The sequence below is a fragment of the Cygnus atratus genome, chromosome Z (genome assembly GCF_013377495.2).
Source record: "Cygnus atratus isolate AKBS03 ecotype Queensland, Australia chromosome Z, CAtr_DNAZoo_HiC_assembly, whole genome shotgun sequence".
NCBI classification, from domain to species: Eukaryota; Metazoa; Chordata; class Aves; order Anseriformes; family Anatidae; genus Cygnus; species Cygnus atratus.
Window position 1 is genome coordinate 8,985,153 of NC_066396.1, and position 14,782 is coordinate 8,999,934.

The 14,782-nt window shown below is 38.7% G+C and overlaps 1 protein-coding gene and 2 non-coding genes across 13 annotated transcripts in view; all 3 read right to left on the reverse strand.

The window, feature by feature from the left end:
* UBAP2 (ubiquitin associated protein 2) overlaps positions 1 to 14,782 on the reverse strand; it is a 98,280-nt gene that overhangs the window by 36,045 nt on the left and 47,453 nt on the right. For 7 of the 11 annotated variants that reach the window (XM_035565927.2, XM_035565926.2, XM_035565921.2 and 4 more), the window contains 8 exons: positions 13,751 to 13,803; positions 8,664 to 8,731; positions 6,694 to 6,883; positions 5,758 to 5,971; positions 4,110 to 4,384; positions 3,413 to 3,585; positions 2,138 to 2,348; positions 925 to 964 (listed from right to left, as the gene is read on the reverse strand). In XM_035565927.2, the coding sequence (XP_035421820.1) occupies positions 925 to 964; positions 2,138 to 2,348; positions 3,413 to 3,585; positions 4,110 to 4,384; positions 5,758 to 5,971; positions 6,694 to 6,883; positions 8,664 to 8,731; positions 13,751 to 13,803 (1,224 nt within the window). Of the gene's footprint in view, positions 1 to 924; positions 965 to 2,137; positions 2,349 to 3,406; positions 3,586 to 4,109; positions 4,385 to 5,757; positions 5,972 to 6,693; positions 6,884 to 8,663; positions 8,732 to 13,750; positions 13,804 to 14,782 lie in introns of all 11 variants that reach the window. The other 4 variants (XM_035565923.2, XM_035565920.2, XM_035565919.2 and 1 more) reach the window with 1 other exon arrangement.
* Positions 3,901 to 3,985, reverse strand: LOC118257712 (small nucleolar RNA SNORD121A). Its single transcript, XR_004781679.1, has one exon. It is a non-coding gene; the product is annotated as a small nucleolar RNA SNORD121A (small nucleolar RNA).
* LOC118257713 (small nucleolar RNA SNORD121A) lies at positions 6,322 to 6,405 on the reverse strand. Its single transcript, XR_004781681.1, has one exon. It is a non-coding gene; the product is annotated as a small nucleolar RNA SNORD121A (small nucleolar RNA).

A 14,782-nucleotide genomic window follows, 5' to 3' on the forward strand; every position in this document is an offset into this window, starting at 1 on the left:
TGTAAAGTTGTCCTATACATTACAATCTTTAATAAGTAACTCTTTAGGCATATACCCTTCCTCCTGCTCACTTAAACAGAACTTGGCATTAATGAAAACAGTTCATTGGTCTGAATACTCAAGTTCTTGGCACTCAAATATAAAAAAAGCTGTCCTGATGCTGACATACCTGAGATGTTTAGAAGATGGACAGAGTTAAAACTGAAGTGTTGGAATTTCAAAAGTTTTTAATTCAAGCTGCTGGAAACTTCCATAAACCAGAATATTAATGTCAAGAAGAGTGAAAACTGCTTTTTAATTATTTTGGACTCTGGGAAAAGAGCTACTGGGGTGCAACAAGTAAATTACCACGCACAGAAAAAAAAGGCCAAGATGAAGAGAATAGTATCAGAGCGAACAACATATTATTGTTACTCTAGTGTAAGATAGCAAGCAACCCAGCAGAGGGAGCATGTTAGTCACCCTTATTCCCTACAGGGTGACAACTGAGCAATTGAGCACTACGCCCAGCAAGAGGTGCTTTCGAAGAATATGACTGTTTTGTTACCACTAAATTCTAATTGCAGCTTTCCAAACAAGAGCTGGAAGAATGTATAAGGAATTGTATGTTACATAATTTGCAGTAGAGAAATCCAGAAAGGAAAAAAAGCAGCAGCAAAGCAGCTTTTCTAATGCTTAAGACTGCTCAGCACTGCACACACTGGGTATAGATTCAGTAGAGCTGTTTCCATATTTCCATTTTCTCCAATAAGCAAGCAGTACATCCTGTGCAAGTACAAAATAAATTTACATTGATCAGCCAAAAATTAGTCAGAGAACTATACAAAACCTCAAACCAGATGTCACTGCTACAATCGTGCGCATACCAAGTTATAAGGAAAGATCAGAAAGAGTCCTGTACACATCCAAGCTTTGTAAACTTACTGTCAAGAGCTGCCTGTGTTCTAACACCACTGTGCCCATTCTGTAAACAAAGGAGAAATGAATAAATCATCTCAGGTATGTTGTATTTTCCGAATGAATCACATTTAACATGCTTCATGCAAAATTCTATATTTGTTCTAAATTGAAAGACAAAAGGGCAGAAAATTAGCTTTTCACTGCCTTTAACAAAACCACATAATAAAGTTCTCAAGTGCAAGGTGTCCTCAACATACAGAATCCCATACACTGCCCATACTACACCCATCAGCAGGAGACCTTCCCATGTACTGTATACAACAAACTTCAGGTTTACACCAATATGAAAGAAAGGATTGCATTAACATATAGGAAATGGTTGTGCTTTTGATCTAATGCAACTCACAATTTTAACTATCCAAGTTACACAGACGCCAATTTTTTTCCATTGAAAGATAAGACTTGAGAAGCACCAGTTGTTTTTTGGATAACGCTGGAGTACAGAAGTGGATAGTCTACGCTTGATCCTCACCAGTACATACGAGCTAGTGCAGAAGACAAGTGTGACTGAGCCATTACATAACAAAGGCCAGAAGTAAATAAACTTACAAACTCTCACAAGTTCCTTAAACATTCAACAAATTCTCTTTAAACAAACCTATGTTCTGTGTACAAAGAGTAGGTGCTTTTAAGTATCTCCCAAGAGATCCTCTGTCCTAGATCAGATCTCACCCTATTCCTTTTAAAATAAAGCACAATACTAATTCCTACTGGTGTTTAAATCCAACAAAAGAATAATGCTGGAGGGGCCAAAAACAGTTTGAGATCTATTTGCTAGATTCTTTATAAATTTAAGCAATTATGCCTTTGGATAGGAACTGTCAAGTTATGGCAAAATACCATGACTAATATTTACATAGAGAGCAAATTCCTTTTTTAAAAGCTAAGCTTCAGGGAAGGAAACTCAACTAAAATATTAAAGTGTTACTAAGAAAAAAGGTCAGACAGCAATTTAAGATGTCAAGACCCATAAAATCAGAGGCTCTTATATCCCAAATACAGGACAGCCCAAAACGACTACACAATAGGAAAAGAAAGCATAAATAACAGGGTGGGCTTGGGAATCAAAGAAAACACTTGGCTTGGTTGAAAGCATTGACATAGCAAGGTTATAAAAGTTTAAAAGGGATAGGATCATTTTACCTTTTTCTAAGTCTTATTTCTGAAGTTCACTCACCGTAACTGCAACGGGGGGTGGTTCAGACGGAGCCATGGAGCTTTGGTACGCTATCCTACTATGCACAGAAGTCTGTTCATAGGAGGAAGTTGTTGTTACCGGGCTAGTGCTCTGGGATGAGCAGGTCAGGCTGGAAGAGGTGATGGCAGAGGTTGTGTAGGTGGACTCCTGTACTGTATTGGATATTGGCAAAGAGGTATTCAAAGGATCACTGGAAAAAGTAAAAGTTATTTACCACAATGGTAAATTAGATATCAAACACTTTCATGAAATATCAGCTCCTACACAGTTACCTAAAACTTACTAAACTAAGACAGTCAAATTTACACTATTTATATTAGAAAAAAAATCATGAATAAATACAATTTTGCTTTGGTCCCCAGTAGCCTTTCAAAGCCACCAGCTGCTTTAAGCACCACTCACCTTCCTCCTGTAAGCCCTACCACACTTGTCAGTCTACTTATTTCCATCCTCTCAAATGATAAATTAATGATCACAACCTCTTTCTTAATCAACTAGATCCATAAAGGCCAGAGTACGATGATAAACACCTCATCTTCTTAGAATAGAAATCTAACAGAGTAGCAGTCTAACTCAATACGCAAAGAGTTAAAAAAACTAAAACATGCAGGGGTTTTATTTTCTAAACAGCTTAAATCGTTTACGGAACTAGAAATGAATGTGGAAGTTCATTTTTACTAGTGCTTCTGAATAAACTTCAGGAAGCTTTCTACTGAAAGCTAAGAGTAGAAAGCTAAGAGTAAGGAAGAAAAATGGGTTATTGACACATTTGTCTTTATCATCTCCTATTCTAGCATTTCAGTAAAAGCTTCTGCAGACTGAAAAGCTTGGCTTCTTTTCTCATTCTATAGGAGCATCAGATCTGCAGTCTGGTGCCAATCTACTAACATGCAGATATGGTATAAGATTCATCCCTCCTGGATCAAAAGCAGAAAAATATAAGTTGTAAGGAACAGACTCTCTGGCAAATTTAAAAATCGTGACAATCAAACATGGAAGCAATTCCGTAAAAGGTAGCTTGCTTTAAGGTTTTTCCATTCGTGTCATCTGCAGCTTCAAATCAACCCGTCCAGAAGGTTTTGATTGTCATTAGAAGAGAGACTTCTTTTAACATGCCATCCACAGAAAACACAGCCTTACAAGCCACCATTATTTCCCCCTCCCACTACACAGTAACTGTGCCTTTACATATTTTGCACAAACTTGACCCCTCAAGAGGACATTTCAGAAGGCACAAGGGGAACTCACACGTACTTCACAGATTTTGAGTACAAGCTATTGTTGGTCGCCTGGCTGGTATTCTCACTGCTTGAAGTTGATCCAAACTCCGGGAGTGCAGGCTCTGATCCAAACTCAAGAGCTCCAAACTGAACATTTAACCCTGTCACATCAGCTGATCCAGGCATCTCCACTGCAGAAGCAGGAATCTTAAAGGGGAAAAAAGCCACAGTTCCTTTCTGTGTACTATCTGTATTAAAGGTACCAGTGACTGACACTCACCTCCCATAACTACAGGCTTCTTCAGTTACTGCCTCAATCTTTCCTCTTAACGACATCTGTCACAAAGCCCCAGTTTACATCACATAAATTAATTCCATTCTTGTAATCTGAAATTAATTTATTGATTCTGTGCTCTGATCTGGGGCCGAACATGTTAGCCATTATATTTTGCAATATGCAACCATCACCAATGCCCACCTCCCCCCCTTCATCCAACATTCAACTTGCAGCCACTTGTGTCAATCCAAAATCACTCAGCATCAGTCATTTTCCACACAGAACAATCAGATATGTGCTTGGAAAAGACAACATCATTGTATTTTGGACTGCAGAACTATCCAGCTTAGAATTCCCTGCTCTATAAACAGAAAACATATGATGGTCTTTGCCCCTCTTCTCCCTAGAAACTTACACACAATTATTAAGTACTTGGTGCCATCGAATTACCCACCTTGGATGCTGGAGTTATCCTCCGCTTTGGTGGTTTTATCTGTTTCTGCTGGGTTTGATGGGCAGTCACTGCCTGGTTCTCCATAGATATACTGGGCAGCTGTAACATTTTGCTGACAGCTGTAGAGGTGTCTACCGGGGATGGCTCTCGGAGTTTCACCTGGGAGGAGAAGGACTCCAGCCCAGGAGGAGGAACAGGGACTGCCTGTGTTTGTTGCTGCTGTCGCTGGGTCAGCTGGCTCAGAACTGGGGATGGTTCAGGCTGGGATTTAAAGTCTGGTCAGCAGTGGAAAGAGAAAAATCAAATTAAATCATTCAACTCTGCTCTTCATGAAAATCTGGGTGACTTGACACACTTGACAGCTATTATTTTCTAGTGCGTGCACCACACAAGTTCCACGTAGAACATTACCACTGCAATAACAATGTCAACATTTGATACTCCCTAACTTAAATGAACGCTTTTCATCAAGCATTATTTAGCTTTCTTTAAAAATAATAGCCACATAATATTACACATTAGGCATCAGAAAGCTTGTGGATTGTTTTAGTCAAACATGGCAAGTTTTACTGCAATTAACTGTGCCCATAAACTGTGATAACTTTCAAGGTGTTTGAAGTTGCAATTTAGATGTATTATGAGTCATGATTTCCTGCCCCACAAACGTGAAGATTTTCAATACAAGGAAGAATTCATCTACCATCTCCATCCTTCTGAAAGTCAGGACACACTGCACATAAGCAGTTTTTTCCCCAATTCTTTCTCTTTCACAATTTTCAGATGTGAAAGCCAAACAACGGCTTGGAGCACTGGCCATCAACCATAGGAGATCCACAGCACCCACAATCTGAAGGTGTTTTTTTTTTTTTATTCACTTGACAGAGCACATTAGAAAGCAACTTGAAATGCATATAAACTTTTTTTCAGAACTACTGCATGTAAAAGATTACAACTGCTATCAAATTGGCTGCTTATCTATTTGGAAACGCACACATACAAGAGATAGATACAAGAACTATCATTCTTTCCAGTGAGAACACTGCTACAAACTGAACTGCAAAGAACAGCTTCCTATCATGTTCACTGCTGTTCCTGCCAATTGTACTTAATTAAATGAAAATCCATCCAACTACAGACAATATGAGTAATCTGCATCATTCTGAGCACATGCAGACTTCACACAAGGAGATACGATGCACATTATGAAGCAATTACATAGTACTCATTCAGAACTCATGTAAAAGTTATAAGAGAAAAAAATGGAAAAAGACAAAATATGGTACAACCTTATATTCAGCTAGAAGCAGCACAGGTACAAAGACTAAAATACTTATTTTCCAGGATTTGCTGTGAATAAAGTCACATCAAAGCTCCACTTAAATAGGTGCACCAAATCAAAGATGTCACTACACGAAGACTCAACAACTTCTAAAGACTCTACAGAGAAGCTTAAGCCCATCAAAATTTAGTTTGTGATACATTTGTAACATCTATTACCAGCAGATAAACTTAACTTAAACCTTGTAACCAATTTTATTATTAGAATTGCATTTTTAAAAGCCTTTCATGGAAGCCATTCTAAACTGTCATTGGCATTAAGAACTTTTACAGACTAATAGAGATAGAGAGATTATGTGAAAGCACTTACCAAACTGACTAAGGACTGAGGACTGAGTAATGGGTGGTTTTAGATCCCAAGACGATGTGGTAGTTGTGGTAGTGGTGGTAGAGCTACTATTGTTTTGTTGAGAGGTAAATTGACCCAAACCTGGAGATTTCAATTGGTCCAAGATTTGGGATCCAGCAGAGTTTGCCAATTTAGAGGATCCAAGTTCTCCAAAGCCAGAACAAAGAACTGCAGACTACCAAAAGGCATGGAGAAAAAAAGGAAGGGAGAAGTAAAGTTTAAGATTTAATAAATAACTTGAAAATAATCGTAAGGTCAGTGCCTACAGCTGCTATTTGGCAACAACTGAAATCTCTTCAGCCCTAGATTACTAATAAATGACAAATGAAAAATTTGAATGTAGCACATGGCCAGATGATCTTGTTATCACTAATAAACTTTCAAAATTGATTTCAACAATACTGATTTTCTTGAATCCACACATCCCAAAAACATTTAATTACTAATAGCTGAACAGATTTTCAAAGAATACAAGTGCCCAATTTTAACTCTCATAATCATTAAACAAGGGAAGCCTTTTCGTGACTCCAGAAAACTCAGAAATAGTCATGTTTCCACAAAAAGCAGTCAGATATGTGCTTGGAAATGTCACATCATAGTTTTCTGGCATATAACTCTTTACTACAAACCAAGGATTCAATCCTAAATCAGCACACAGTAAATGCACCTGTTCCTCACGAAAAAATTAATACTTCATGTAAACCAAGAAACAACTGCCTAGGAAAAACAAAAAAAGACTTGTGTATGTGTGTGAGAGGCTATTAATCCAATTTCTTTAGCATCTGGGACAGAATTTTACTAATACTGAAACATCTCATGAAATGACCAGTACGGGAAAAGCTGCTTAACCTAAAGTATCTCCTCATGAAGAGCACTCAAAGAATAAGATAATTTTACCAGACTCTGAGGAGAATAGGAGTTTACAGCACTGGAATTGCCAGTTCCTGATGCCATCTGGGTGCTGTGCTGAGAATTTGTGAAGACTAGGGCTTGGCCAAAGGTCTGCTGCTGGGGAGTCTCAAACGAGTTGCCTTCTGTCTCTTGAGTGGAAGTCACAGGCTTTTGAAGCAATGTTACCAAATCAATGCTGTAAGAAAAGTAAAGTTTGGGTAGATTAAACATGATGATTTGGCTGTGCTGAAACTGAAGAAAGCAGTAACAATATTAAATAAAGCTGCTACACCAGCAATAGAACTAAGACTGGTCAGTAACTTTTAAGAATATTGCTTGTCTGCCATACAAACTCTCCACACAAAGAGGAAGAAGAGAGGTTGTCACTGGGAAGAAAAATCCTTCTAGCTGACACCTTCCACTACAGTTACGATTGAAATTATCTTTGCACCTTCTGAAAAGATCATCAACTTTTCTAACATCACATATCACATAAATAACCTACGTGATCACTATAATCAAGTAACTGGAGACAAGCTATAAAAGATACATCGTGTTTGAGTGGATCCTGTTTGCCAGCCACATTGTATATCACATTTTGTATTTTATATATCCACATTGTATATCCCACTATCCCTCAAAAAACAGACAGGGATCAAAGTTCTACATTCTGTATATGATGGGTTTAAGGACAGTAAAGAATCAAGTCACAAATACAGCAACTGAGTGAACATGTGGTGACATGGAAATCCTAAGAGCAGAAATAAAAGTTTCTCAGATAGCAGGCACATATCCAAAGTTAGGCTACCACAAATACCTAAGCAGGATGAGAAACATGCTTTGTTACACTTAACATGGCTTGTTAACATCTAGTAGAGGTTTATTCAAGGATGTAATATGTTCAGGCAATACAGGATATCAGAATTTTTAGAGTTGTTTTCCTAAACACTGCAGGCTTGGGCTGAAGAGCTCCTCCCAGTACTTTCACCACTAGATTTCTTAATGCTCAAACATTTCTGTCAGCAAAAAATTACCAGAACTTAACATGATGAACTAAAATATTTTCTAACATAATTTGGGGGACATCCACTGGAAGAATATTTACATCACAGCAACGACTGTACTAGCATATCACGTTTAAGAAGCAAAGGAATATAAATTCCAGAAGAACTTGACACCATGGCTCCTCCATGTTATAACCATGTTACATGGATTATAACCATGTTACATGGTAAGTTTCGCTGCAGTGTGGAGCTCAGCAGTAAAGCCGTACCAGAATATTTGGGACTGTTAGGCCACCTAGTTTTCAGATCTTGTGGTATCTGACTGCTGACATGCTCTCCTCTGACCTGAGGAAACGTTAGCTAATGCAGGCAACAGATCTGTACCACCACCTGCCAGGCACTCAGTGAAGATGAAGGCAACCACAGAAAGGCTGCTACTGCTGTATTTTTCACACGCTGATCTCCAAATCATAAGTAAAGACAAGTAATCACAATGCTTAACAGGAATTTCAGCTTCTTGGTAACGTGAACTTCTCTGTTAACGTATTTGTCAAAATGGTGCATGTATTCTGAGTGCTTTTTCACTCCTCGGGGGCTGGATTTCTGTTTCCTGGACAAACAGCAGCACAAAACTTGCTGTGCTTTCCAACAGCACAAAACTTTTCTTCCGAGCTATCTTCATTCCTGCGTGTAACTAGTCTTTGTGCAGAAGACAGTCTTCTCAGTATTATCTTCACGGATTTAGTAAGTTTGGCTATATATCCATAGTCCAAAACCAGGATTATAGGTAACACTGGAACCCACAGAACCAACTATTTACAAGCAAGGCTTTTTGCAGTTGTGCAATCAGCTTAACCAGTCTCTGACCAGGGCCATTCTCACATTTCATCCAACATCTGCTTTATGTGCAAGACAACATTGCTTCACCAGCAGAAGCTTTTAAAGATAAAGGGAAAATGGGGAAGACTTTACCTTTGCCCAGGAGTCACATGATTCTCAGCTGGAACAGAGGAAGCAGTAAAGACTTTTGTTTCAGAAAGCTGAAAACGAAAAAAAAAATTAATTATACACATGTTCTCACACCTCACTGCTGCAAGATCTGAAGAAGTTTCATCTTGGTCATGTACTGCCAGATAAAAATAAATGCCAAACTACTTTTACAACCGGTTATGCTGCAGCTGTGCTTAAAAAGACAAAAAACTGTCAAACTTGAGCAAAGTCTAACACAGAACCAAGTACCAATTTAATTAGCATTAGGATATTTAATCAACTGAACACACAGAATGATGTACCACAGTACCTACGCCAGTTTGAGCAATAATAACTGAAAAATATTCCAGTAGAAACTAATTAATGTGACAGTATATTACCAACATAAAGATACCTTGTGTGGACACAATTTAGGATGCCATAGAGCAGCTCCAATAAATCCCACTGCAGAAATCTAAGGCACTCACTGTTCCCCTTCACTCCACCTATCCCTTTGTTTTACATGTCAGCTCATGCCACCAGCGGAGGCAGGTTTGCACCCAGGTGTACACCAGGAACTAGCACTCAAGGTTCCTTCTTGTCATTTTTGCTATGGACAGCAATAACATATTAAACTCTTTGCTCTGCAAGCATGAGTTTGAAAACAATAATAAAGGAAGAGGCATGTAGATGTTTGTACTAGTACCACCAGTCAGTCCATCCACAGCAGTAATCTGTCATGTTTACACCATTCTGTTACAGTAGATACTTGCACATACAAGAGAGAAAGAAGAAGGGGGGCTGAACGATTGTTTTGGGGGGTAAGGAGGGCAAAGGCGGTGATTAATTTTAATAGCTTTCCTTTTAAAAAAATAGCTACACAGCTACAACTTTGTAGGGCTAATTTGCTTCTGTTAACAGGAATTCTTACTCCCAGAAAAGGTTTTAAGCCAATGCAGGTTAGGCTCAACAAGATCAAGATACACATATAATGGTCATATTTTAAATTAAGGGTGATTTTCTGCAAATTTAACTACTGTGGTGTAACTTCGCATTCTGAATAGCTCAGTTATTCTTTACTCAAACAGTTAACAAAGGATCCCTTTAGAATGGGACATCTGACTACAGCTCTTGCAGGAAATTACACCTTTTTAATTGCATACACTGCTAGCAGCCCAGCTGAAAAGCACATCACTGGTACCAGCCAATTTCACTCGCCATCCCATGGGCAGCTCTGCTGAACACACACACCCATCCATGCATGTGTTCAACTGATCGGGCTTCTCCTGTGAACCGCTGCTGATTTAAGTTGTCTGGGGCTGTCTGGGAGGTATCACTTCCCACTCTGAGGCAAAGTTCATGTTTCTCACACACGGCTACAACTCCCTTACTTACACCACAGTGGGTCATGAAAAATTGAAACTCACCACAGTTCTTCCCTCCATTTCCCTCCCTTCCATCACAGCCAAGACCAAGTATTTTAATCCCCCACCTTTCCGGAACACTTCTCAGCTCTATCCTGTGCATCATGATGCAAGCCTCCAACTCAATGAACCGATCAATGCTAACAAGGAATCAGCTTATTATGCAATTTAAAAAAGCCTCTTCCTTTATTGTTCAGCCCTTTCCCAACTGCACGTGTTATTTTAGAACACCTTGTACTGTACTTTTTTGTAGCATTATGAGATTCCTGCATTATACAGCATAAGGTGGTCAACTAATGGCAGAGCGGCAGCTCTGATCTGCAATCCATTGGTTAAATATTATTTGTAATGTCAACAGTTTCTTCTGCCCACACAACACAGGGGAAGACTAACTGTGGCAAAACCACTGATGAATCCTGAAAACTAAGCAAATCGAGGAGCCCGAGGATGTTTGTGACAGCCTAAAAGTATGCTCCAAGTATGAGAGAAGAAATGGTCTCCTCAAGTAAACCAGCATACAAAATAACTCCCAAGTCTTCAGCCACCAGCTCTGCTACATTTAAATTTACACTTGCACTCTGTCCCTGTAGCAAACTGCCACAAACTTAAATCAAGCAACTAATTTTGAAGTCTGGGGAGTAATAGCATTTATCCAAACACATACTTTGTGCAGCAGCTAACAGGTTTATTTGGTTACACAGATGTATTTAGTATTTCTTAGAGGTAGTAGTACCATCTTCTGACAAAGTCATTTATGCTCACCATACAGCACGCTCGCAAATCTTTCACTGGGGCACTGGCAATTTCCCAGAACCAAATGAACAGTCACAAACCATTTGCACATGGCAGCTTCACAAGGGTATTTCCTCCATCTTTAGTGAAATGCCCGTGCTTTTCAGCCCTTGTTCCTATTATAAAATCGTTCTCCAATCACCAAGCAGATAACATATTTAACATCTAGTTAGCTCCTCCTATGGCCAGTTGATATGCAATGGAACAGGAAAATATATTTGAGCATCTACAGTACCTCAAAATTTGTCTGGTCCTTCACTGTCCACGTTCTGAATGTCTCTTCAAAAAAATACAACCTCCTATTTTCACTGCAAGTAGTTTCCACCCTGTTACACATCACGCTGACACCCTACTGTACTCATTACTTTAACAAAGATAAATACCAGACAGGACTATCAGATCACAAATCTGATCCTACTCAGATCAAGCAACATTAAATTTCACTCACCTATTCAAATATTGACCTTGTAACTTTTATCTGACTAGAGAACAAAAAATTAAACAAAAATATGCTTCAAAAAAGCACCTGGTCTATCAGCAGACAGCAAATACATCAGCTTCCTTGATCATTTCAATCATTAGTCACACTGCTAGACTTGTTTAATTACACATTTAAATGTGTGGCTCCATTTTCCAGACACAGGTTCATATTATGCTGTTCTGCTAGATTAAGAACTGAACACACATGCTAATCAAGCAACCCTTTTCATATTCAGTAAACTATGCCAAAGAAATTGAAAATCTCACTCTAGCACCTCTTCTATCAGTTAATACTTCTCAGCTATTTTCCACAGGCAAAAAGTTATTTGCCTACAGGCAAAAAAAAGACTACAGTAGCTTTTTTTGCCACAGCATCAGCCCTTTAAGAAACCATGCTGAGCTGCTCTTTTTGCATCATCCACTAAAACCCTAAAATATTTTCAGTTGCTGCTTTCCGGAAAACAGTCCCTTGTTCTGGAGGTATGCCTTGCATTCTTTATTCCTATTTAAAGAAAAAAAAAAGGCTGAGGGGTAGCACTTGGTTATATTGAAACATTTTTCATTTGAACAAGTCACATCTAGCAGCGATCAAGATTTCTCTGCATGACTGGTTTACTTTTATTACCCAATAATTTTTCAATTTCCCAAACATTTTATTCAGCAGTGATTTTATTTTTTATTTCCAAAGCATTGATAAAGACACTAGATTGCATCTGGCCTAGGAATGGATTGCTTTGTAGCCCTCCCAGAAGTACCCACATTCAGTAGGGATCCTCCTGAAAAAGGCTATTTGCCAAAATTTACAAGACAGATCACAATCTACTTTGTGTGGTTTTTGGTATCATGAAATTATTTTTAAAAGACAACAAAAGATATAAAATGAAATCTCTTACAAGTATATACTTCATCTTCACACTTAAACATAATCTTGGTCTTTAAGTAAAATAAAAGTTATTTGGGCTTATTTTGAATAAAGCAACACTGAATTGCACAAACTGTATCCTGTACTTCCTTTTTTGACTCAGATTAATCAATTTTCCTTCTATTTTTCTCCAGGCACACTCTGGGCTAATTTGCCTGCAGCTTTCCATTTCATTCATTCTTTCTGAGCATCAACACAGGAGTAACTTTCTCCTAGGTTACAGGGATTCTTCCAGCTTTCCATAATTAATGAAAATTAACAACAGGCTAGAGATTTCATCTGCCGCTCTTTCAAGATTCATGTGCTAAGTACTGAGGTTTAATAATAATAAAAAACCTACCCCTAGTGAGCACCGCTCAACATTCCTCCCATACTATATACATGCTGTATCGTACCAGTGCTAAACAGAGTGGAGAAACAAGGCCAGACATTTCCACTATCCTTAGCCTTTCACTAGTATATACTGCAGAAACAGAGTACAGTTGCATAAAAACAAACAAAAACACAGCATTTGGTGGCAGTATCTGATACAGAGAACCTAGGACTGGGTCATATTTTAGAGTTTTTAATTTTCTCAAAAGACATGGCCTCCTTACAAGGTAAGGACAGTTTTGTATCTGTTACGTGACCTATTCACACATCCCTGGGGATAACACCAACATGCCACCCTACAGGAAGCAAAAGGGATGACTTCTGAAACAAGCTTATTCTTCGAAGAATAATCTTGAGATGATAGATGTTTCTATGAAAATGAAAAACTTAAACGCTAAGGTTTTCTCTCCCTATTTATCTCATTTGTTCTCTGAACTGCTTAAGCTTTATTATGATACTGAAAACTTAAAATCACAGATATCTAAACAATAAATAGATCAAATATTTTGCAGACATGAAGACATGTCTCCCGCCTAGTAAAGCAAAAAGATTATTCCAGTACTTTAGACAACACAACATGATGAAGCAACAGGAATGAAGCAACTAAGTGCCATCTTCAGCACACTACTAGCTCCTCTTTTAATATTCTGAACATGAAGAGGACTGACTGGAATAATTATGCACATTTCAAGCAAAAAGCATCAATGATGAGTCTAAACTTGATAGTAAGCTTCAGCACTTCAACATAAAATCTTATGATAATATGGCTTGACATCCCTACATAGTACTACGGGGAAGCATGCAGATACCACACATTAAGCAGTAAAGAACTATAATTCACTAATACTTAATTTGTGACAGAACTTAACATTTTATTATTCGTGTGAAGGCCATCCAGCAAAACAAAAATATTTCTTGATTCAATTCGATTTAAAATTAAGCTTTTCTAAATATATACTCTTAAAGGGGAATTACAGCAAGAAACATCATTGCATACATATAAGAAAGAATTAATTACAGCACCGAGATTTTGAAAACAATGCAGAGACTCTGAAAAACAGTAAATAACAAATGCTGTTTATCTAGGAAGGGACACTTACATCTTCGTTCCAGTCTTCTGCTGTCCATTCTTCTATTGAATTTTTCCAGGCTCCTATTACAATTTGGGGAAGGAAAGAAAGCAGTTACCAGCTAAAAATACAACATCATGTTTCAACCCTTCTGCATTAAAAGCAGTTCTGTTTTGATTACTACTAAAACAACTTGAGATGATGGCTGGAAACATGGGAAGCACTACGAAACTGGCCTGCAGACTCAAGCTTTTGAGAGGTGTTTTTTTGTTGTTGTTGTTTTTTGTTTTTTTAGCTTTGGTCTATGATTTCAGGTATTTCTTAGCCGCTGTGGTACCAGACATAATTTGAACAAACGCACATCTGCAACCAGTGATTAATATCAAACATTATCAAGAACTTCCTCCTATACCTGCCCCCATGACAGGGAGGGGTTGCTCAGCCCCTCCACAGGATCTCCCAGCTCCATAACAAATTCATACAACCAAAACACCTGCTCTGACATCCGTAATCCCACTTTCAACATACTCAAACTCAAGACCCAAGCTATGCTTCTGGAGGCTCCTTTCCAACCTGTTAACCCTCCCCTCAGGGCAGAGCAACCCAAATCCCTTTCTCCTCCCAGAAGGATTTGATCTTAAAACATAGATAATTTATATCATGGCAGCAGAAGAGTCAATAAGCTTCCACCGTAGCTGTAAAACATTTCTTCCCATCACTTGTGGCACAATTTGGCAAACACCAGAGCACAGCACCCAGTCCACAGCATGCAGCAGAAGTAAAGCTCCAGGAAACGACCCTACAGATTTAAAAACCTGATCCTTTCCCTAGGAAACAGCAGACCCAGACATGCAAGAGTGATGAACGGGCCCGCAGGCCTTGCCCACCAGCATAAGCACAGGGAAGGGTAACCCAGCAACAACCTGGGCTGCCATCTGAACTACAAAACCACAAGCCAAGACAACACCAGCATTTGAAGCTCCTGGTACCATCACCTTCGATCAAGCACAAAAGCAAAAGAACTATGACTGGAATCCCATCCTTTTGCTGAACCAGAAACCC